The sequence below is a fragment of the Dendrobium catenatum genome, unplaced genomic scaffold (assembly GCF_001605985.2).
Source record: "Dendrobium catenatum unplaced genomic scaffold, ASM160598v2 fragScaff_scaffold_1449, whole genome shotgun sequence".
In the NCBI taxonomy this organism is placed as follows: Eukaryota; Viridiplantae; Streptophyta; class Magnoliopsida; order Asparagales; family Orchidaceae; genus Dendrobium; species Dendrobium catenatum.
In genome coordinates this window covers 1494465-1519605 of record NW_021319911.1, presented here as the reverse complement: position 1 = coordinate 1519605, position 25141 = coordinate 1494465, and the positions used below count along the sequence as shown (strand labels likewise).

Here is a 25141-nt window from a genome sequence, read left to right as displayed (position 1 = left end):
ACCACCCGGACAAGCAGCGGTGGGTCTATAAATCAGCTTTAGAAACCATTAAAAAAGCTTATCCAAACAAAGCTTAAAAATTACAACACAATCACTATTCACTACAGAAAAAAAGAATATTTTCCAATGAATATTTATGAAAGTTCTAATAAAGGAAGAAAGAAGAACAGTCTGCATTCATACATCAGCTGAAAGCATTGAAAGAGATGTTAGGGCACATGGAAGCTTTAAGAGCTCATGCCCTTATGGCAATGATGCTCTTTACCTTTCAGAGCTTTGGGTATTTGGTCAGTAAAGCTTAAAAGCATATAGCAAATGAACAAACTCCCACTTAGTTGAGGGGTCAAATAATTATTATAGTTTTTTTTAGTTGTTTTTCTTACAATTATGAGATGAGAGATAATTTTCTAAATTAAATATACTAGAATGAGATAATCATAAAAAATAGTAATCAATTTTCTTTAATATCAAATCTCACGATAACTGAAAGCCACGGTAGATGAAAAATTACCACTTTTCATGATAAATCCCGGATTTCCGAAATCCTCTAATACGGCGGATTTAACGCTCTATTGGTGCGACAGGGAAGAAAAATTTGCTCATTTTAGAATATAATACTAAAACCAAACAGTCACACAGGATTTATCATGAATGTTACCAAACAAACTTTTAGGATTTAACACCCCAAAATTTCGTAAATACTTTTAGAGGCCAAACATCTACTTAGGATGATTATGCTCCTATTCAAACAGGCCATGAGTCCCCAAACTCACCTAAACTAAACTCTTCAGTTAGTGGATTCAAAATTACAATAAATAATATAGATTGTTAAGTATAAACATACAATTTCCCCTTAATTCTGCAAAATGATTTGCGTCAACGATTAGGTTCACTGGTAACAGATCCACGTAATCTTAGATCAGCAGGTGGAATGAAGCAATCCACTGAAAGCCCAGGCACATTGAAAGCCACTTCTTCAATGGTCCATGCTTCCTCCATTCTCGTCTTGCTGTGGCTCATGGCTGCCTCGCCGAACCGGAAGAGGCTGACCACCGACCGGCCGGAGTGCGCAATCATCACTCCTTCGACCGGCCGATAGTCGTTTATGAAGGAATTGATGGTGGTTTCCCAGTAGACCGCGTCGGTTCCAGTGTTTGATTGGATTCGAGTTAGGTGGGAATCCTCCATGTAGATCAAAAGGCCAGTTTTTTGACTGAAATAACCGAAGAGAACATGGCGAATGATCTCCCCTGTGCCTTCGCTCCTCGCCTTCAGAGTTTGGGAGTCAGCGCTTAGTTTCAGAATGAAGCAATCCTCACCATTGACCTTCTTCTCTCCTGTGCAGTGCGCATTGGCGAACATGCTCGCGGTGGTCAGTGGATCAAGGCCCTGGAAAAAAGAGTGGCTCTTGGGTTGAAATTTATAGATTTCCGAAGCGATTTACTTGTAAAGAAGGTGGGATTTTTAGTTTTGGAATTTGAACCTGGAGAGCACGACGAAGGGGGCGAACAGGGCCTTTTGCGGCGTGGGCGCCAAGCCAGGGAGTGTGGCGCCAAACGATCTTGCCATTAGAGCCGGCGTGGACCTTGCTTCCTCCGACGGCGAGTTCAACGTACCACATATGTGGAGGCATTTGCCAGAGGACGAAGCCGCCGGTCTCGACCGGAGCGCTGCGGTTCTTAGTCAACTTCGTCGGAGTCTCGTAGTCCGACGCCGCCATCTTTAGCTTCCCCATCGCGTAGAAATTTCGTATAGAGTTCTGCAGCTTGATCCCTCCGGTGGCCGCCGTGTATTGTTGGAGAATGTATTGCGCCGATGAGCTTTCCTGGCGGAGGTAAAAAAGCAGAAGTCAATAATCCCATTATTAATTACATGTAATGGAGAAAGACGAGTGAGGAGCAGCTAATTGGTACTATTGGAGTGTCTTTGATGCTGAGATGCGGGAACGCGCTGATGGAGCTAACGTAGGCGGGGGCGAGGGGGGCGCCCATGACGCCGAGGAGGAGACGGGTCACTGATCTGTTGGCATCGTCAGCCGCTGCGGTAACGGAGGAAATAGAAGGGACGCGGGAGAGTTGGCCGAGGACCCATTTGCCCCAACCTTCCTTCCGATAGTCGCAGGCGAAGTATCTGTCAGCGTGAGGATCCGGTCCCTCCATTAGCGGCGGTAGTGTCTCGCCGACTGGTCGAAGGCTGCAGGATCTCACCATAAAGGACTCTGGGAGGTTTGAAATGGATCGTTTGCCGAGCTGGGCCTTTCTCCGGCGATTATGAAGAAGCTCAACAGCCTCAGACAAGCTCCTCGCAGGGCTCTCAGACCGAGATCGCGATATTGGTCTTGACTTGACCGGAGATAGACCTCTCACCACTTCTTGCTTCAAAGCATAGAAGAATCCCTGCTTCTTTTCCATCTCCCTTCAGAAGAACAAAGCAACAATCGCAAAAGTGTAGAGAGAGATAGAAGCGGAGTAGTAGAAACACTCACAGATTGCTAACTGAATCAAAGCTCATGAAAAGAGAAATTTTTCATGGGAAGATTTGATCACCCTTGTCACTTATTAGCTCCAAATGTTAACTGCCGGCAGGGTAAAGCAGCAGCAGTAGAGGAGATGATAAAGGGATAGGACTGGAAACGCGGGAGACGTTCTGAGAGAGAGAGAGTGCGGGCTGAGGTAGGAGACAAGAGTTCTGCTCTGCCATGGAAGAAGCAGAAGGTGGGGTGGGAAACCAAATAAAAAGGTCGGAAACATAACCGTTTGAGGTGAAACGTAATTAACAAAAAAAAAAATCATCCAATCCGATAAGTAAAAAAAAATCTATTTTTTCTTTAAATTTATTCAATGAAATTATTTTTTAGCGTAAATTAATATTATGATTATTAAAATAATAAATCTTTAATCTAAACATGATCATTGATGATTAATTTGTTAAAAAATTCACATAAATTAGAATTATTATTTTCTCAATTATATTTCAAATCTTAAATTAATTATTAATTTGAATTTTAAAAAAACAACTACATAATCCAAAAATATTTTGTAATTAATCATAAAAGCTTAATTTAATTTTTACTTAAACAAATCAGCTTATTGATTGGTTGGTGGGAGCTCCAACTCCTATTGAAGGTGATGTCTGATTGAGCAGCCACATAAAATGTGACACATGATGCCTCTCTAAAAGGCAGTTAATAGTAGACACAACGAAACTAAAATGTTTTAAATATTATTAATTAAAAGGTGTTGTGTAATGTATTAAATAGTAAATCATTAATTTTACATAAAATAGTATGTATAATGTATATATCAAAATTATGAAAAAATATTATAATGTATACAATAATATATTTATAATGCATAAGATATTACTAAAAACATATCATATTAATATTAATTATTTATAATTTACAAGAAAAACCACAAGCAGCCTTTATCTCGTGATGTGAGGTCGATTATATGAATCATTTTTCTTCCTTGTATTATATTAAGAGTTAATTTTTTATTTAAATTTAATTAAAGAAAATCATCTCTAATATTTTATAACAAAGTTTTTTTAGATAGTCCTTTGTATTTCTTAACATATGTTGTATTCAAGATGGCAACAATCCTAACTAGGTCATCAAAAGGCCGATGTTTTGTATGATTGTTGCGGGCTAGAATATACGTGGCGGTAGAGTTTATAAATTCGCGTCCGAGCGTTGTACGAGTATTCAGCACGCAAACAAAAAAGAGAATATGAACACCATAATTTTTACGTGGAAAACCCAAAAAGGGAAAAAGCCACGGGGCCTCGCCCAGTTGAAAAATTCAACTAGTGTTTTGCAAATTACAAATGGCTGATTCGTCCCACAAGTCGGGGCAATCAGATTACAATTCATTTTTTCAAGCAAGTTTACAAAGTTCTGCAGAATCCCGTCGTTTCCCCAAAATCCGACAGAGTTCTGGCGTATTCAAGCGGCGGGAAGAGCTCCGGCGGTGGTCGAGGAGGAGAGGATTCTCATTTTCTCCTTTCTCCTCTTCTTCTATTTTCTTCTCTCTCTTCACTTCAGTCCCCTTTGTTAAGAATGATGGCTCTATTTATAGTTTTTCTGGAGTGGCACGGCTTGTGAAAAGGTGTGAGATCAGGGGCGAATAAGGTGTGGTTTGAATGGACGGCCGATATCGAACCCTTCCATCGTGCACCGTTCGTTGGACATTTGGAGGTCTTTATGATGTCAGAATTCGGCGATATTGGGCTCTTTGAATTTGTCTCGTCAAGCCGCTCGATTCGAGTATAAGCTCGTTAAAATCGAAGACCGTTTGGTAACTCAAATCGCGGTTTGAACCTTCCAACAGCGCTTCGGGTCCTTGATTCGGACCCATTCGAGCTCGGATTTGGTCGAATTTGGTGTCGTTGGGTTCGTATTTCCGAGACGCTCAGTTTGACTATAAGCTGGCTGAAATCGAAGTTCGAATGCTCTTGATTTTAATTTTTGAAATTTCCTATTATATTTTGCCTCGAGATTCATGCTTGATCAAGATAATTATCTGAGAATACATCAATGATCAAAACATCTAAGGCAACTCTTTCTATTTTTATCTATAATGGGAGCTACACCAACTCTTCATAAATATACTTATTTCACATTCTCTCTCTACGTGTAAAGTCACTCATCCACAATAGTATCCTCATTTCTACAACACTTAATTTTACGCTTCTCGTTTAATGGCCAACATTTTGTGCCATAAATTGTTGTAGATCTCATCATCATCTTCGAAAATTTCCTCTAAATTTAAGAGGTACTTTTATATCACATATGCACTCGTATATTTTGTTAATGATATACATTAGAATTAAAAAAAAAAATTATCAAAAATTTCTACATTTTATATAATGAGAGAATAAAGAAAAAGATTTTATTTTTTTTTAGTTGAACAACCAAATAATATTTTTAGATGTAAGCTTCTCAACTTTCATTTTCAAAAATAGGAAGTATGGGCAACCTAATAGGCCTGCCTTAAAGATATTTTAATTTGACGTGAAGATCGAAGCTGCTAATTAATTAATTAATTACATTGGCTTTTGTTTGTATATTAAATTTTTAGAGTGAGTCAATATACGTTAGAAGATTAATATATTATTAAATAAAAAATTTAATCTAATGGTTATTGGTGAGTGTCTCTTTCACCATATTAAAAATTTAATTATTATTTTACATGAAATTATCATCAAGTGTCATACATAAAAATTTAATCATATATTAAATTTTATATTAAGACTCCATATAAAGAACATAATAGTATATAATCATTATTATTAATATATTACAATTTTAATTTAATATATTGTTTAATATAACTAGTGAGTCATATCCTGTTAAAATAAAATTTAAATTAAGGATTCCTTTGGGACAATTTTCTTAATGTTTTTTAAAATAATATTTTAGTTAAAAATTTTTTTGAATTAGATTTTTTGTATTAAAAATAGTTTTAGAAAATAATGAGAAAATTATTCCAAATGAAGCCTGAGAATTCGTATGTGATAGTTTTTTTTATTGTTTTCTAAATCAGTTTTCTAATATAAAAACTTCATGAATTAAAAAAATTTGTACTAGAAAGCTATTTTAGAAAACAACAAAAAAAGCTAACCTAAATGAAGCCTAAGGTTTCGTTTGGAACAGTTTTCTTACTGTTTCTTAAAGTATTTTTCGAGTACAAAAAATAAAATTTGCTTTAAGAAAGCTATCCCAAACAAAGCCTAAGTTGTATTCTTTTTTTTTTTTCATTTTTTTTTTAAGTTGAATTCAAATATTCAAATAGAATAGATAAAAATTAGGGTTAGATCAGCTGAAGATTAAGCTATTGTGTGGAAGTCAAATAAGCTCAACTTTTAATCTTCATGAAATAAGATTCATAATTGATACGTCATCATAAAATTATATTGATTGGGCACGAATCTTGAGGCAAAAATCAAGTTGGAAACTTCGAAAATTAATTCTAGGATCATCTGAACTCTGATTTCAGCAAACTTACTATCGAACTGATCGTCTTGGAAATACAAATCCAACGATACCAAATTCGACTCAATCCGAGCCCAAATAGGTCCAAATCAAGGACCCAAAGCGTTGTTGGAAGGTTCAAACCTTAATTTGAGTTACCAAACGGTTTTCAAACATAATGTGCTTATAGTCGAATCGAGCGGCTCGACGAGACGAATCCAACGAGCACAAGATCGCCAAATTCCGACATCATGAAGGCCTTCAAATATCTAACGAACGGTCTATGATCAAGGGATTCAATATCGGCCGTCCATTCGAACCACTTCCGATTCGCCCATGATCTCTCACCTATTTACGGGCCATGCCGCTCTAGAAATCTATAAATAGACCCCTCATTTCTCTTGTGGGGGGTCCAAGCAAGAAGCAAGAAGCAAGAGGAAGAAGAGAAGAGAGAATATTAGGAGGGAAGAAACTCCTCGACTACTGCCGGAGTTCCGCCCGAACTCCAAATGACGCCAGAATTTTTTTAGACTTCCATGGGATACTGAAATTCTGCCCAAGTAACGACAGAGTTCCCCCCTGACGCTGAAACTCCGCCTAAGTGATGCCGGAGTTCTCCTCGGCCACCAACAGACGTCAGACTTCTACCCGACGCCAGACCTTCACTCATCGCCAAGTTTCTATCCGATGCCGGACTTCTATCAGTTATCGAACTTTCGCTGGACATCTGTCTGATGCTGGATTTTTATCCATTGCTGAACTTCTACCTAACGCCATCCTTCTGACCTTCATCGCCAGCCAACTACGGTCCTTCTGGCTAACGTCGCCCGCCGACTACAGTCCTTCCGACCTCCGTCACCCGCTGACTACGGTCCTTCTTGCCTCTGTCGCCCACCGACAACGTTCCTTCTAATTAACATCGTCCATCGACTACAGTCCTTCCGACATCCGTCGCTCGCCGACTACGTTCTTTCCGACTTACGTCACCCACCGACTACAGCCCTTCTGGCCAAACAAACACATCATCAGTGATTCTCTGTATTCTTACAATGTAATGTACTCTATAAGATGTACATCAAGTTAAGGCCTTCTACTAGAGTAGGGTCTCTTTTGTAATCAACTACAATACTAGTGGATTCATTTATACTGGGCCAGACCCCGTGGTTTTTCCCATATTCAGGGGTTTTTCACGTAAAAATACTGCTGTCTCTAGTGGATGATAACTCTCTCTCTTATCTGATTGCGTGCCAGATTTTTATACAACGCTAAGACGTTGAACTTTATATTTCTTTACCGCCGCGAATACTCCTGGACGCAACAATAATAATTTTAGCTAAATGATAAAAAATCATTATTAAAATAACATTAAAAATAAAATATATGTAAATTGAAATAAAATAATAATAAGGATTAATTTTTAGCATTTATATATTTTAACTTTAATTTAAATATTTTTATTTCTGAAATACTTAACTCATAGTTTCGATTGTACACTTGCAAGTTGCAACATCATATGCAATATTTTTATTCAAATAATTATAGAATATATGCCGTCCTTATTTTCTAATTTTATTTTTTAAGATATGCAAATAGATAATTAAATAAATATAGCGTTAAGAAAAAAACTTTAAACGTATAAAGAACAAAAGTTGTGATCGCTGTAACTGATTTGATTCTTCAAGATTGGGTCCGTAAATAATGGATTGGATGGCTCTGATTGTAGGGTCGAGGAGGACAACGATGAAAGAAAAGATCTTGGATTAGTATATTTCTTGATTGATCTGAGCCGTTCATTTAAGGCTTAACAGTTAGTTATATTTAAATTAACGGGATCTTTCTCGGGGAAATGGACCTTTTCTGCGAGAATGAATAACTACAAAATGCGGTAATCTGCATTTATCACTTATTTACTTTTTAGATTATAATTAAAATATTATTTGACTAATATTCTTTTGTTACTTTTAAAAAATTTTGTGCTGAGAAACTATTTTTATAGTAAATTTTAAAAAATTATTTTATCCACAATAACTTTATAATAATCTCTAAAATAATTTACTTATAAGTGGTATTTCATCAACAAAGTATCTTGAACGGGAAGGAATCTCAAGGCAAAATCAAGTTATAAATTTCAAAAATTAAATTTGGGACCATTTGAACTCCAATTTCAATAGAACTGTATGTTTCGGAAAGACGAACCCAACGACTCCAAATCCGACTCAATCCGAGCCCAAATAGATCCAAATCGAAGAATCAAAGCATCTTTGGAAGGTTCAAACCATAATTTGGATTATCAAACAGTTTCCAAACGTGACATGCTTATAGTCGAATCGAACAGACTCCTCCTCGACCACCACCGGACTTCAGCCCAACTACCGACGTACGTTAGATTTTTGCCCGGCCAACAACTGACGACGGATTTCTAACCGACCACCAATTGACACCTGATTTCTGTCCGGCCACCAACTGATGCCAGATTTTTGCCTTGCCACAAACTGATTCTGGATTTCTGCCCGGCCATTAACTAATGCCGGATTTCTGCCTAGGTGCCAACTGAAGCATGACTTCTTCCTGCCCACAAACTAATGTCGAATTTCTGCCTGACCATAAACTAACATTGGACACCTGCCCAATTCCAGACTTTCGCTTGCCGTCAGCCTTCAACCAGGCCATCGATGGATGCCAGACTTCTGCTCGGGCACCGAATATCGTCAGACTTTTTCCCGACTACCGACTATTGTAGGACTTTTGCCGGACCTCCCCCCAGCTCACAATTGTCGATGTAATTACACTCGACCACCAACTTTTGCCTGACCACTAACGCTATACTTGCACCCGACTTCCAATTATTGTTGGACTTCCACTCGACAATGGTCCTTCCGACCTCTGTCGCTAGACTACGTACGATCTTTCTTATAACAGCCTAAAATATTAACTATCGAGATATTGTCTGTTTGGCCTAAGAGCCTCACGATTTTATCTTGTTTGTGTACCTTCCCAGTAATACACCCATCCCAAAATTACTTTGGGATGAGCACGCTTATCTACAGAGTTTCTTAATGAAATTTCAACAATTACACCAAAATACGTTTCGATATTTAAGAGTTTAACTTCTTTTACTTAAGGAGTCACAATCTCCCTCGCTTAAGTGACTAATGTCCTCGTCAGTATCCCTATTCCAGGATCATCTACTAAACAAATAGGACGCTAGAGGTGGCCCCTACAAGTTATGAATGTTAAAACAATTAATTACAAATGATAATTAATTTAAAAATTTTCAAATCAAGTCGTAAAACATCAATAAATATTTCCGTTATAAAATAATAATCCTCATTGATTAGACATGAGTAATAAATATTTCCTTAGCTAAACATGAGCCATTGATTGTGGTAATCAATGTGGGGTTAAAATTTTTGTTGGAAAAAAATATAAAATATAACACACATTAGATCTTTACCTGTGACCACATATTCCTGAGGTTGCACCATGTACAACTTTTCTTTAAGGCCAACATGAAAAAAAATGACGTTTTTGCATCCATCTACTCTAGATGTAAATTCTTCATTGCTACTATGTTCAGTACAACTCTGATAATTGTCATCTTCATTACTGGCCGAGAGAAAGTTTCAATGTAATACACTCATTCATTTTGCTGAATTTGGCCATATAGCACTCGCTGCCATCAAATTCTTCTTTCAGCCTATAAAACCACTTATTTTATAGCAAGTAACATTTTTTTTTTTTAAGATTTACATACATACCATCTAATACTATTCTATTTACATATTTAACACCTAAAACTTTAATATTACATACATATCACCCATAGTTTATTTTCATATCAAATATGAGTGGTAGAAATGAAATATATGAATGGTAGGAAAGAAATATAAGAAGTATATTTGATATTAAAATAATATAAGGTGGTATGTATGTAATATTAAACTTTTGGGTGTTAGATATATAAATAAGATATTATAAAGTGGTATGTATGTAAATTTCCCTTTTTTGTTTAAAACAAAGCGCCACAATTGCTATAAGATTTTTGAGTTATAAGCATCCATTTGTTAAGAAGCGTGACTAAATTTAAAAAATTAAATACATCTTCGAAAAAAAATGATAAGAAAAATGCTTTGCTGCCAAACTCATAATAATAAAATAAATATAACTTTGACAAGTTCGTATTAAATAAATACAAAGAAAACTTAATAAGATATATACTGTAAATGTCTATTGCACCTATTTAATTTTTTATAAAATAAATAAATAAATATTATCTTTTTTATATAATGTTAAATGAATTCATGGCATCTGTATCATCTCCATTAATTTGAAGAAGCAACTTGGACGAGAAAATAAAGGGCGACCATTCAAATTTTTAGGCTTACATTTGGTGCTACTTCTGTACCCATACGCTGATGCCTCCACATCAATAAATATTTCATGCAATTATAAGCTAATTTATTACAATTTTTTTTTTTTGAATAGGATATCTACCCGCTGCCGCTCCAAAAGAAGCGCTTGACGGCACAACTAATCCGTCGGCGGAACCTAGCGAGGCCACCCACCAGCATCGGGTCCACACTTGCTTTGCCCCACTGAAGAGACGAGGTCATTGTAGAGCGGATTCGAACCCCAACTGTACTCGCCCACCAACCCTTCTGAGGTACATATAAACATAGTATAAGGAAAGCACAGTTGGCCTTAGATCGAACTACAGATTTGGGAATTTGGAAGAAACTTTAATGAGGGGAGGAAGGCTCTGTTAGTCTTTTGCAGGTATGGAGGTTTATGGATTTTGAAGACTCTCTACGTATGGGCGTATTTATTAATGCTAAGTCTGCATGGACTGTTCGAGAAGCCATAAATACCTTTTTTTAATAAATAATATTTATTTTCTTAGAAAAATAAAATTACAGTATGGAACAGCAATATGTGAAGGTCATTGGCTCATTGCATGTTATAAAAATTTTTTGTTTAATAATTTTTTTATTAAAATCTATTTTAAAAAACAGTAAAAAACTGTTCCAAACAAAAATTAAACTGATTTATTTATTTTTTGTGACGAGGAAGCACTGTTCTTAGGCCAGTGTAAACCCCGGTCGACCTAGAATGCAACCCACATCAATTTACACGGGCCAACACTTAAGACTTTCACTGCTTGCCAAGAAAAACTGATTTATTTTTCTTCAATTGACAAACTTTTGATGAAAAGCTTTCTGTAGTAACAGCTTTTGAGCAATTTTTTTTTTTATTTTTTTATTTTGAGCAAATATAAAGTAATAGTTTCCATCATTCCATGAGAAATTAGTCTATTTTCAACGGCAATAGGAGTGCTGTGAGAAACATATATTCCATCAGCGCTACGCTTCTTCCTATGCAGTTCTGCTCCGCTTACTCATTCTGTTTTAGTCCACTATCACTCTTTTTCATTATTAGCTATTTTACAGTTATTTGCATTAAGATAGCTAGACTCATCTACACTAATATTAGGAACTCTTAAGTATACTAGTATATAAGGAATGGGGAGGAAAAGAGATACATAGAAAAATATATTTCACAGTTTTATTGTCCGTGTTACTGTGTTCTCGGTCACTCTTGTGTCTGCAGGGATTTTCAGCTTGAACATAACATCAAATTGATATCAGAGCCAGTGCGCTAGCACCGATGGCTTAAACTAGCCAATGGGCAGCTTCCAATGATGATCGAAGCTTAGTGGGTAGTGCAAAAAACCATCTCCAAACAAATATCGAAACTTTCTTTCGATTTTAAGCATTTCACAGTAGACATAAGGAGAGAACTCCAAGGGGAGCAGTTTTGTCCATTTCAACCATCAGATTCGGAGGATGGTTAGTGGAATTATTGGATTGATACCAGGAGGTGGAGGGATAGAAATCTGAGACATTAGAATGAGCTCCGCGTCAAATTGGATATCCCATTTTTTGAAGGTCGATTGCACATTGAAGGCTATTTGGATTGAAAAAGAGCGACCGAGACGGTCTTCGAGCATATGGAAATCAGACTCGAAAAACAAGTTAAGTATGTAATTTGTCGGTTGAAGGGAGATGCCAGTGTGTGGTGGATACATGTTCGACAAAATTGGTGACGAGAATGCAAGATAGTTGTTAGGAGTTTGCGCCAACTCTGAATGAAACAATTAACAAGAGGACATTTCCTTCCGACTAACTATGAACATCAGTTATATGTCGGATATCAGCATTGCGCCCAAGGGAACCGGACAAAAAGTGAATACACTGAGAAGTTTTACAGATTAAGTGCTCGCAATAACCTTAATGAATCAGACACTCAGCTAGTTGCTCGCTATATCGGGGAGTGAATCAGACACAGCTATTAATATCTTTGAAATGTTTAATCTTTCCTTAAAATGAACTCAATTATGTCTACTCTATTACCGTAGCCATCATTGCATTGGATATTGTCAATTGTGCATGGAATCAAGCGTGCATATTATGATTTTAGTGGTTGCAGAATACTTTGAAACATGCCTTACTAATTAATTTTGTATGACGATATATTTCAATTTTCAATTACTCAATTAGTCTGTTAATAATGACAACGTATTATAATTTGGATGTGGAGGCAAATGAATAAAGAAAATCATCTCATTGCATGAAATTTTATGAATTAAATATTATGAATGATGCCTCACGAAAAAAATTAGCTTGATGAAGCACAAATCTAATTGTAAAATTGAAGGGAGTAATTTTCAAAATTCAACTACAGATTATTCAAATTCTGGTTTGAGCAAACTTACGGTCAAAGTGATCATGAGACAAACCCAATAATATTAAAAAGTGATATAGTCTGAATCTCAATGAATAAATATCAAACACTTGAAGTATAGTTTGAAATTTTAAGATATTAATTAGAGGATTCAATAATCTACAAATTTTATATGCTCAGTCAAATCGAGTGTCAGTCAAATCGAGTGTCTCATGATCATTTAATTCTAACATCAGTAAGGCACCTAAATGTAAAAAGAATGGTCCATGATCTAGGAAATCAATAATAACAGTCCGATTGAGTTTTTTAGATTTTCTCTATATCTACGTGGCTTTCAACTCTTAAAAATTCATAAATAAGTGTCATTTTCTACATGAAGCGAAAATTGACTTTAGATTCAAATGAAGAGTTTATAAGCTTTAAGAATCCAATAACCCCTCCCGAGCATCACCATCAGACCATCGCAATCCTCCACAATCGTTTGCAATAATCATCAAATTTTCGTCATCCAACCACTATGATTAGACCATCACTATCATTGAGTCAACACAATCAAATTCTCACAGCTCAAACCACCATCTCCAAATTATCATGCCTAACCATCATCTTCGAACCATTGATGCTCAACCACCATTATCAAACCGCCAGCAGCCAACCACCATTGTTAGATAGCTACCACCTAAACACTATTGTTGGACGTCCTTCATCTCACCACTTTTGTCATCTAACTGCTACCGTCATATTGTTGTTTCACAACCACTATAGTCAGACTATCACTGCTCTAACACCAATGTCGATCAGCATTGTTTTTGGACCAGTGCCCCCAACCATCATAATTAAATCTTTTTTTATCAAACCAACATTGCTAAATCATCATCAATTGACCACAATAATCCAAACATCTCTCATCCCATATGGACTTTAAGATATTTCTGCCAACCACGCATAGTCATATAATCTTGCCCTCTTCAAATTTGGAAAATAATAATTTTAATCATTTATGTTATTTATCAATATTCTAAATAAATTTGATTATGATTATGATTATGATTCTTAAAATTTAATAGTATTGATTGTGCATTGATTTCAAATGGAATCGGACACAATCCTTTCAGGCCAAGAGGTCCGGTTGCAGCTTCAATTACAGTTAACGGTAACCAACCATTCTCTGCACCAAAGCAAGACCACGTGTTCTTCAATAATGCCCACCCACGCCCTATCCACTGCCTCCCCTCAGCCCAGCCTTAACTAATCCTCATGCAATCCAGGCACACAGCACCAAGCTTTAACCATGAACAACCTCTGGTCATGGATCGCCGAACTTCCATCCTCTCCCCTCCCCCTTGCCTCCTCCTCCGGCCGCTCCATCCTCCTCTCCGCCGATCCCAACACCGCCACCGACCTCCTCACTTTCTCCATCTCCTTCAACGGCTTCCAAGCTTCCAATCCCACTAAAACTCTCTGGGTTTCCGACGCAATTCCCCTCTCCTCCCCCACCACCCATCTTCTCCTCCTCCTCCAACTCGTCCACGAAATTATCATCCCTCACCTCCCCAAACCCGACCCAGCCCGATTTCTCCTCGCGCTCGGCCCAATCCCCGACACCCCTAACCTCCTATCCCTCGCGCTTCTATGCCGCCTCTTCTGGCTATGCGCAGGCGAGTCCTCTGCTGACGCCGGCTTTCTTTTCTTCCGCTCGTTCGACGCCGCGCTCGAGTACGCGCTCGACTGCCGGCGCTCGCTGAGCGCTTTCCTTTTCGCCGCCGGCGCTGACAGGGAGGAGCGATTTATGCGGTCGGTGGGGTATGTGCTTGCCAAGTGGTGTATTCTCCGCCAGTTTCCGGCCAGTACGGATGTGCGCCGCCTACCTGTCGGCTGCTTCCCGGCATATGCGGCGGAGGTTGTGCTTAATTAATTAATTTATTTATTTGTTTTCCATTGTTGAAGTAAATTCTTGCGACAGGTGCACGGGCTCTGGATCATGAAGGGTTACTGTCCAGTTCCGGCGATGGCCCGCTCGTCCGGTGACGGGCCCAGTGCCACTCTCGGGTCCCCGAAGATCAACATTAAGGAAGCCACAACCCGCTACGCCCTCGCCCACCAGCAGCTGGAGCTCGTGGTCCAGCTGGAATACTCCATATGCGGGCGGGACCCACGGTTTCTCAAAATCACCCTACGTGTCGACAATATACGCCTCCACATGGCAAGGCTGGCTTACGGAAAGCGCGACGACTACGGCCCTACGACCGTTGAGGGGCACTTTCCGTCAAGGGTGAGAATTCGGGTTGGGCCGGAGGCGGGTTCTGTGTACGCTGTCGGGCCCAGTTTGGGGCGGTCGAGTGGGAACCCGGAGTATGTGGTGGACTCGACCCGGACGGTGAAGGGCGGGCTGGGTGTGGGGGTGAGGGCTAAGGCGCGGTGGTCGGCGAGGGTGCGGCGGCGGAGCTGGTGCTGGGAGCAGGAGGCGGAAGGCGTTGCGGCTGTTTTTGAAGGCGTGCTTTGTGATGGGGAGACGGGAACAGAGGTGGCCGTATCGGATATGAGGGCGGGGATGAGGAGGAGGCATGGTTGGTCAGAGAGGGCGTTTAGTAAAGCGGGAGGGGTGGTGTTGTCCGGCGATGAGTTGCCGGAGGTGGTGAGTTGGAGGGTGGGGAGGGAGATGGAGGGGGAGAAGGTGAGGTGGAGATTGGGGGTGAGGGTGTGGGCGAGCCATCTGCCTAATGAAGTGAGGAATGGGTATTTTGAGACGAGGTGGGTGGAGTGGGAGGAGGAGGTGGAGTTGACTGTGGTGGCCGGAGTCGGTTGTTGTTAGATGAGCTCCGATCATGATTAAAAGATGATTTATAATAAAATTATAACAGTAAAATATTAAAAATACGAGAGAGAGAGAGAGAGAGAGGCAGCCAAAATATCAAAATTGACACAAAACAAACTTATTCCAATAATGAGTCAAGTGAATGTTGTTTAAAGATAAGAAATGGTATGAAATTATTTACCATAATTTAGAATTGATAATAAATGAAAAATAATATTTATTTTAATTTTTCTTTAGTCATTACAAGATTATTCATAATTATGAAAAATTAATAGGATGTATAAAAATAGAACTTCATATAAGAATACTATACTTGGCTAAATTATATATAACTTTTACTTAAATATTGGGAGTTGCTTGGATGGATGGCCGATATTGAATCCCTTGATCATCTACCGTTTCATGGACATTTGTATGTCTTAGTGATGTCGAAATTCAAGGATTTTGGGCTCGTTGGATTTGTCTTGTCGAGCCGCTTGATTCGACTATAAGCACGTCATGTTTGGAAACTAGTTGGTAATCCAAATTGTGGTTTGAACCCTCTAATAACGCTTTATAACCTTGATTTTGATCGATTTGGTCTCGGATTGAGTCGAATTTGGTATCGTTGGGTTCGTATTTCTGAGACACTCAGTTTGACTATAAATTTGCTGAAATCAAAGTGCAAATGGTTTCAATTTTAATTTAGAAAGTTTCTAACTTGATTTTTCCATGAGATTCTTGCCCGATCAAGATAATTTTTTGAGGATGTATCAGGTATGAAATCATTTACCATAATTTAGAATTGATAATAACTGTAAAAGTAATATTTATTTTAATTTTTCTTTTGTCAATACAAGATTGTTTATAATTATGAAAAATTAATTGGATGTATAAAGATAGAACTTCTTCATATAAGAATACTACACTTGGCTAAATTATATATTATTTTTACTTATATATTTAAACTTAATCTTCATCCTGTTTTACTTGATTTAGGTGCAAGCTTGTACAATTCTCAATGCTGAAAGACCTAATGTTGGGTATTGAGAAGAGTAAACCACCACAACTAATAGTAAAAATAAATAAATAAAAATTATAACGAAACAAATAAAAAAATAGGAAAACATTGGAAATCAAAGAACATCAATATTTAACGTGGAAAAATTTGAAATTGAGAAAATATCACGGAACCGCACCACATCAAAAAAATTCACTATAAAAATAAGAAGAAATAAATACAAATCTCTCTACTCTCTTATTTTATCCTTGATCCTACAAATAAAGAGCCGCTTAGACCCAAACTAATGACCCACCTCTATATTATCACAACAACTCATAATTAACAGCTCTCATTAAGTACTCCGTTCAAGATCACTAATCATACAAAATTTCCCATTGCCATAACGTCATTAAGCAAACTGAGTTTAATTAAAATTACTATGGCCATCCCCCTTCACTCTCTTCCACCATGATTCAACTGAGCACTTTGAACCTCTCTGCATTACAGTGCGCTCATCCCATAGGCTTTCTTTACATGTCAAGTTTGACGCACAGGTCTCTGCAAACCACCATTTATCTCTCTTGATTTCCTTTAGTAGTTTCTGTAGCTCAAGTCATTTCTTTCAAAATCACGTCCTCACCTGTATCTTTCTGCAGCTAAGAGGACGATTCATCTGCCACAGTTTTACTTCAAAACACGGCAACTTGCATCATCTCCTGCCAGAATCTCTTCATAATTCATAGCATTTATATTTTTTTTTTCACACTTTTAGTTGTTCTTTATTGTTTCCAGAGCATGAGATCTAACCAGCAAGCAAAACACTAATCTATGATAAAAAATTTAAAATTGGCAATTCAGATCAGTCGAAATATTTAAAGAAAGATTATGTAAGACAGCAGCTAATAGACAAAATTTCACGCTTAGAACTTTAATTATGGCAATTCGACTGCTCCTCATTCTAAAAGAATAGGAAGTTCTTAGAAACAGAAAAAAAGGAAAAGAGGAGCGACACAGCTTTGCTTTGCTGCTGCACTTTTACACTCTTAACACGTCTCATGCTCCAAAAGCCCCGCTCGTGCTATCTCTTTGCACTTTAGCCCCCCAGCTGCGGCTTAAAGAAGACTCGCAAATTATGACGGGGAGTAAATAACAGTTCTCTTTTGAACGAATTTCATCGAATTCATTTCCCTACAAAATATCAATTTTGATTCTCTGTAAACTAGGATGGAGAGCCGTTGATTAGTATTGGGCGTCACAATGGCACATAATTTACACAGCATTGTATAAAAATATGAAACAGAATACAATCTTAGTTTCAGATAATAATCTCTTTTGAAAATCTCACACTAATAAGGTTGCTGTAAGCGTTACAACAATCTATAATTTCGTCGAGTAGAAACAGAGCACGAGGATTATCTATCTACAATTCTATCATTTGTAGAACAAAACCAGCCAAAAAAGAGTGAAAAGCGAAGACAGAAAATCTTTTAACGGTTATGAAGCGGGTCGGAGGCATTCGGAACCTTCCGAACGCTGCTACGAAACAGAGCACCGCCTGAGCTCTTTGTGCTCGTCAAACCGCCGCCGCCCCCGCTGGCTGCGGCGTCGAAAACGCCGGAGATGGACTCCACCATTTCGGTTATTTTCCTCCCTTGAACCGAGAAGAGAAAGCAGAGCACGAGCAGAAACAGTATCAGCATCACAGCTCTTTTACGCAGCCCCATGTCATAGAAGCTATGCTAAGGCCCTTCCTTTCCTAGCGGCCATAGACGTCAATGTGCTGAACAGCCGAAGCCATAAGGAAGGCTATGCTATTCTCAAATCTCTCAAAGGCGACGTTTTTCCTCTCGGGGTATCCTGGAAACAGAGAAAGGCGGCCCATTTATTGGATTTCAGGCTTTGGGGCATGGGCTTCTTGTCGCCATGACCGCGTTGGGCGGAAGGAAGAAGTCTATGCGAAGCAATGAGCTATTGTAGGCATATTGTCACTTGAGCATGATTGCTTGGCTTTGGGAAGTGGGTTAATAAAGATGAATCAGTGCTAATTAATGGTAATTACTCTGCTTCTTTTACTTTTTTTCCGCTCTCCTTAATTCCCTCATTAAAGGCTTTGAAGTTTGGAATGGCTATCTTGGTTGTATTGATTCACGCTTGTGCATAAGTGGATGCTTTTAAAAATATATTTATAATTATAAGAGGAATTTAATTTAAATTTGTGATAACTTAAAAACTAATTGGCATAAAGTACTTTGGATCTTTTTATCAGAGTTTGCAGATGTCTGTATGTATTTGTATTTTACTAGGAAGCACTTTGACCTATGGCTATTGACGAGTAGCCATCCCAGTCTTATGCACTCTTTGCAGCTCTCTCTCTCTTTCTCTCTCTTGCAGCTCTACTCTGCCTGCCTCTCTCTCTCTCTCTTCTCACACACTCTTTTGCAGCTCTACTCTGCCTGCTCCTCTCTCTATCTCTGCTGTCTCTGGTGTGTTTCTCTCCACTCTATGGATCTAGGAACTTTTCATATTTCAACTTATTAGACTAGCTGATTCTGTGTAAGGCGAAAGTCTAAAGCTTTTATATTGGTGATTCTATGTTCTTAAATTTCTTTCTGACGTTACATTCTTAAAAAAGAAAAAGGAAATTTGTTATTTTTAGATGTTTTTTTCTTTTATCTTTTTTTTTGGGGAATTTTTGGGGCTAGAAGCCCATCTCATTGCTAAAGAAGATTACAAGTAAGAAAAGTAATCAAAAACTATAATCCAAAATCTCAAACAACAAAAAGAGATTATGGATTCTAAAGAAATGAAAATACAGTTCAACAGATTAATGAAGCAAAAAGCAGCTGGGCAAAAACCCAAGGACTCAGAAAAATGCTCAAATACTCGATAGGGTCAAAAGCACGATTGAGTCTAGTAATGAGCAAAGCCCCTGGTTGCCCATAGGACCATCCAAGGGGCAGCTGAAACTGGTTCAGCAATCATCATCGTCCGAACAAAATTTCTTCAGCCTCCAGCTTCCAGCATAAAGAACAACACCTCCTGAACCAAGTGGAACCACCATCCAGGCAACAGAAGGAAAGATAGCTAAGAAAGGTCCGGAGCCACAGAATCATCCCAGAAACCATGCCATAAAATTTTACTTTTTCCATCTCAGATTTTTTAAAAGCACCGCTTTCTTGATTTTAGCTATAATAGTGTCTTTGCTGTCAATAATGCCACCAAATAATCTATCATTTCTTGCTCTCCAAATAAAGTAAATCGAGGCAGCAGCCGTGAGAAGGTAGAGGTTTTTAGTCTTAGCAATAAAACCTTGCTCCCAAATGCTATCATAAGCCTGGTGAAAGTTAGGCCTCATAAAAAGATTATGCGTCCAGGGGAAAAGAGCTCTAACAATGTCAAAACTGTAGCTGCATTCATAGAATAAGTGGGTAATAGACTCCCTATCATTATGACAAAAACAGCATGTATTTGGAACCAAAATACCCCGAGCAGCCAGAACATCCGCAGTTTTTAAGCCCCCATTAAACATCATCCAAGCATAGACCGAGAAACGAAGGGCATTGTGTTTGTGCCAAATGTACTTATGCCAAGGAACCACGTTCAGGTTTTCATAAAACTGAGAATTGAAATCGTTAAAAGATGGGTTTTGCTTGTTATTCCAGAGGTGGTTCTCATTATAAGAATCGATAGGAACCGAATGGATGATAGCAGCCATTTGGTTGCCCAAGCAATTAGGGAGGTTCCAATTATCAGCTAAAATAAGCTGGGAGACAGTACAGTCAAAGGGAGAGGTAAAACTGGAAGTGTTATTCATGCTCCTCAAATGGTCAGCCACCGAAATTCCCCTGCACCAAGGATCCCAGAAGAAAGATAGATTGCTGGAGGCATTTACAGAAAGAGCAAGACTGTTTTTGATCTCATTAGCTTTTGCACATAAATAATTCCAATAATGAGAGTTGCTTTTGGTTTGAGGCTTCCAAAGTGAATGATAATTAGCTCTCCATCAGGAAAAGAGAAGGGAATCAGCATTTAAGAATCTCCAAATGATAGAGCATGCATAGCTATGCTTAAGAGAATTGATAGAGGGAATGCCCAGACCCCCATGAATTTTGGGGCAGCAAGTTTTACTCCAGGAAATAGTAACAAGTTTCCTCTCTTGAATATTGCCAAAGAAAGTGAATCTAGAGCATAGCCTAGAAATATGCTTACAACAACCTTTAGGTATGATAGAGCCACGAATCCAATATGCCAAGGTGTTAGAAATAGTGAATTTAATGAACTGCACACGCCCAGCCAATGATAGTAATTTTGCTTTCCAGCCCTCTAACTGAGAAGTAATCCTTTGGATTAAAGGATTAAAGTCACAAAGTCTCAGTTTCCTATAGAAAATAGGTAAACCCAGATACTTAATGGGCAAAATAGATTGCTGAACATTAAGGATATTACAGATGTCATCAGCAGCCTGAGTGTTCTTAGAAAGCAGAATAGAACTTTTAAGCGGATTCACATTGAGGCCGGTGACAGTAGTAAATTCTTTAAGAATGGAATTAATAGTGTGGGCATTCCTCACAGTGGCCTTGCAAAACACTAAAAGATCATCAGCAAACATAAGGTGAGAGACCTCACACCTTTCAACCTTGATAGCTTGAAGGGAGTTGCTAGCAGTAGCACCTTCAAAAATAGAGGACAAACCATCCATGATGATAGAGAAGAGGTAGGGAGATAGAGGGCAACCTTGCCTGATACCCGAAGAGGAGTTAAAATAGCCTTCAAGCACCCCATTAATGCAGATAGAGAAGTGTACGTTGGAAGTGCAAGCTTTGATCCAAGAGGTAAACAAGCTAGGGAAGCCTTTATCTTCTAATCTTTTGTAAAGAAAATCTCTAGACACCATGTCAAATGCTTTAGTGATGTCAAACTTGGCACATAAGTATTTGTGGTTGGCTTTAAGGTTTAACCGACCAAGGATATCAGTGGCCAGAATGATATGGTCAGAAATGATTCTCTTGTGAATGAAACCACCTTGATTAGGGTGGATAATATGCGGCATCACCATCTTCATTCTATTTGCAATGATTTTGTAAATGACATTGCATATGGCAATAGGTCTATAGTCTTTGACATTGGAAGCATGAGTTTGCTTAGGGACAAGGGCAATAGCAATTGCTTTAATCTGATTAGGCATGAAACCAGTGGTAAAGAAGGAATTGACAGCTCTATAAAGTTGGTGCTGTAAGACATTCCAAGTTGATCTATAAAAGTCGAAAGTGAAGCCGTCAGGACCAGGAGCAGTGTTAGGATTGCCAGAAAAAAACTATGTTTTTAATCTCCTCCATAGTAACCGGGGCAATAAGGGAAGAGGTGAGGTGAATAGGAATCCGTTTCCCAGCAGAAATATCAGAAGAAAGATGGTTGGTAGCTGGGGAATTGAAGAGATTCTTGAAGTGATTAATAAAAACATTGGAAATATCTTCATGCTTGGTGTAGGTGCCCTGATCATTGGAAATAGCCTTGATCCTATTGTAGTTTTTGGTGATGTTGATTTTGGAATAGAGAAATTTCAAATCGTCTTCGCCATGGGTGAGCCATTTAATCTTGGCTCTTTGAATAATCCATCTAGAGAGAGCATCTTGGTAAAACGCAAGATTTGTATTGATTAGGTTGAGCCTGCCATTCAAGGCCAAATCGAGTGGGCTGCTTTGAATTTGAGAAATAACAGAGTGTTGGAGATTTTTAAAATTGTCAATGTCTCTTTGGATCTGATTGGCATTGGTCCAGCTTTTGTGCTTCATAGCATTCTTAAGAGTTTTGAGCTTGAAGTTGAAAGAGCTTAGGGGACTACTCTTATTGGGAAGAGAGAAAATCTCCAAAAGGCAAGCCCAAAATTCAGGAAACCTTGTGTAGTAGTTTTTATATAAGAAGCGGTGGCCACGTTTGTTGTCAGTAGAGCAGACTAAAATGAGAGGGGAGTGATCAGAGCAATCCGGGTCCTCAATTTTGTAGAAAGAATTGGGAAAGTAGTCGAGCCATTTGTCATTAACTAGAACACGATCTAGTTTAATATGGATGGGATTTTGAGGCTGCTGATTGTGCCAAGTAAAGAAGTGCCCAACAGAGGATAAATCATGGATGCCAGCATTAAATACCATGTTATTGAAATCTCCCATTTTAGAAACTGTCAAAGGAGTGCCCCCAATTTTGTCTTCCAGCTCACGGCAGCAGTTAAAGTCCCCCAAAACAGCCAAAGGGGAATTGATAGAACCAGCCAAATTTTGGATATCTTTCCATAAAGATTGCCTTTCATTATAAGAGTTACTAGCATAAACAACAGTAATCCTGCAAGCTGCATTAGCATTAGTAGTAATTGTACCGTGAACGAGTTGGTTAGTCACAAGAAGAGGGCTAAAATTTAAAGCGCCCTTGTTCCACTTAACCCAGATGCGGCCCGGGTTGGAAACCTGAAAATTGTCACAGTTACCTTCTATTGAGAAAATTTGATGGTTGGCCAAAAACCAATCGTTGTGGAGGTTATTAGGGGTAATTTTGGCTTCAAGGATGAAGAGGAGATCAAGATTGTGGGTTTGGACAAGAGTTTTGCAGCTTTTTACTTTGACAGGGTCGTTAAACCCGCGTATATTCCATGTTGCAATGTTGGGAAAGGTCATTGGGCTTTGTTGTTGGGGGTAGAGGCTTTTTTTCCAGTCTTGCCTCTAGTTTGTTTTTGATTTTGGTTGCTAGCATGTTGGGTTTTTGGGGTGTTGGAGGTGGAGCTGCTTGTGTCATTTGAAGTTGTAGGGATGTTAGGTTGATGGTTGCGGGGGGATGTATGGGGTGGACTGTTGTGGTTGAGGATGAGGTTAGCACTTTCGGTATTGGCATTTGCCGTATTATTGAGAATTGGGTCATTTATAGAGCTTTGAGGTTGAACTTCCTCAGTTTTATCCAGATCTATTAAGGTTTGGAATTTGTTGGCTGTGTTTATGGGAGGAGGATCTTTAGGTTTGAAAGATGGTTCAGGATTTTCCTGCACATCGCCAGAAGGAGAGTTCAGGTTGGGGAGAATCGGGCCAGCAGTATTGTTGCTAGTAAGGATTTGGGTGGGGATGAGAGTGGTGACCGAGCTGTTCACCTTGAGTGGCTAAGTGGGCTTGGGTATAGTGAGTCTGGGAGGAGGCTGGGTGATGACAGGAGGTTTTGAAATGGGGTCTTTGGGGCAGAGCGTGGGAGGGTGCATAATAGAACCGCACTGTGAGCAATGTTCGGGTTTCCAGTCGTAGGCCACACGAAGCGGAGTGACTTTGCCATCAACAGAATAGAAGATTTCTTTAGGTAAAGGGGAAGAGCTAGTAATTTGCACACAAACACGCGCGAACGTGAGGCGTGTTTTTTCCGCAGTAAGAGCATCTACTGCAATAGGAATTCCAATGCAACTAGCAAGTTTAGAAATACCTTCCGGTGTCCAAAGTGAGAGCGGCAAGTTTAAGATTTTAACCCAGAGAGGTATGGAAGGAAATTCCTCACGCTTAGGAACGAAATCAGGACTCCATTTCTGCAAAATGAACGGCTTCCCAAAGAAAAACCAGGGGCCCCCTATCCAAGCATGTTCGTAGTCTTCAAGGGCAGTGAACTTTAGCAAAAAGAACCCATCATCCATGGTGAGGAGAGACAGTTCTCCTTTGAGCTGCCATGTCTTTTTGATCGTCGCTAGAAGAGCTTCGTAGAAAGGGCGCTTCCCGATGGAGTATCCTACCAGCGATAAAGCCCATTCCGGAGCTCCAGCAACAAATTGGTCGGTGGTGAAGTTGGCGGTAAAATTATTGGTAGGGACAAAAGAGAGCGAGTGTGAAAAATTTGTGAATATTTGAGGGGTGGTGGTGAGGAGATTCTTCTAGAGGGGAAGAACAGCGGAGCGAGTGGGCGATGTAGTAACAGGGGATGAAAGAGGCGGGAAAACAGATGCGGCCATAGGGGAGGAAGCCCCCTGGCCGGAGAAGGCGGCGCAAAGGGACGCAATCTAGGGTTTAGAAGGAAACCCTAGAACGGAGCTCTCGAAACCCCACACACACAAAATTTTTGTTAATTTCTACGCTTTGGTTCGGGTCGGGTCCAATATTGACACCTATTAAGAGGCATTTATAAAAAATATGATGCGATTTTAAAGGCAAACATCAAATCCACCTTAGTTCTCCAAATTCAAAATCTCACATCAAATCTTCCTTCTATCATTATAGAGAGATAGAATTGCTTAATTATGTTTTTAAAGCGCCTAAAATCAGTAAGTCCAGACAATATCACAAAGCATAAAAAAAAAAAAAAAAAAAAAAAAAAAAAAAAAAAAAAATTGGCATATACATAAATTGCATTCACATAAGCAACTATTACATAAAACAAGAATAATAAAGTTCTTCAATTGCAATCATATATGGCCAACTTGACTCTCATTTGCAGCTAAGAAGAAGTTTATAAATAAGATATAACATTGCATAAGGGTAAATCCTATGCAATGTATTCTTGTGTAGATCCTATCATATGACGAGTCAATTATAGTCATGTATTATAGAATAGTTCCTATAAATATATTTTGATAAAATGAAAAAGATTTTGTGAATGAGCTTATTTTTCAGTTTTT

General features: G+C 38.7%; 3 protein-coding genes across 3 annotated transcripts; 1 reads left to right on the top strand and 2 right to left on the bottom strand.

Moving 5' to 3' along the window:
* Window positions 1-654: 654 nt before the first annotated feature.
* LOC110115641 lies at window positions 655-2699 on the bottom strand. Its single transcript, XM_020848929.2, has 4 exons — window positions 2486-2699; window positions 1914-2415; window positions 1484-1825; window positions 655-1389 (listed from the first exon to the last, which is right to left on the bottom strand). Exons 1-4 carry the CDS (start codon window positions 2509-2511, stop codon window positions 877-879), a joined length of 1383 nt encoding a protein of 460 aa, XP_020704588.1. The 5' UTR covers window positions 2512-2699; the 3' UTR covers window positions 655-876.
* An 11238-nt stretch (window positions 2700-13937) lies between these two features.
* Window positions 13938-16103, top strand: LOC110115642. The gene is made up of 2 exons (XM_020848930.2): window positions 13938-14615; window positions 14679-16103. The coding sequence occupies exons 1-2, from the start codon at window positions 14007-14009 to the stop codon at window positions 15525-15527; spliced, it is 1458 nt and encodes a 485-aa protein (XP_020704589.1). The 5' UTR covers window positions 13938-14006; the 3' UTR covers window positions 15528-16103.
* Window positions 16104-18268: 2165 nt separating this feature from the next.
* Window positions 18269-23177, bottom strand: LOC110115660. Its single transcript, XM_020848963.1, has 4 exons — window positions 21855-23177; window positions 20728-21742; window positions 19822-20436; window positions 18269-18369 (listed from the first exon to the last, which is right to left on the bottom strand). Exons 1-4 carry the CDS (start codon window positions 23175-23177, stop codon window positions 18269-18271), a joined length of 3054 nt encoding a protein of 1017 aa, XP_020704622.1.
* Window positions 23178-25141: the final 1964 nt, after the last annotated feature.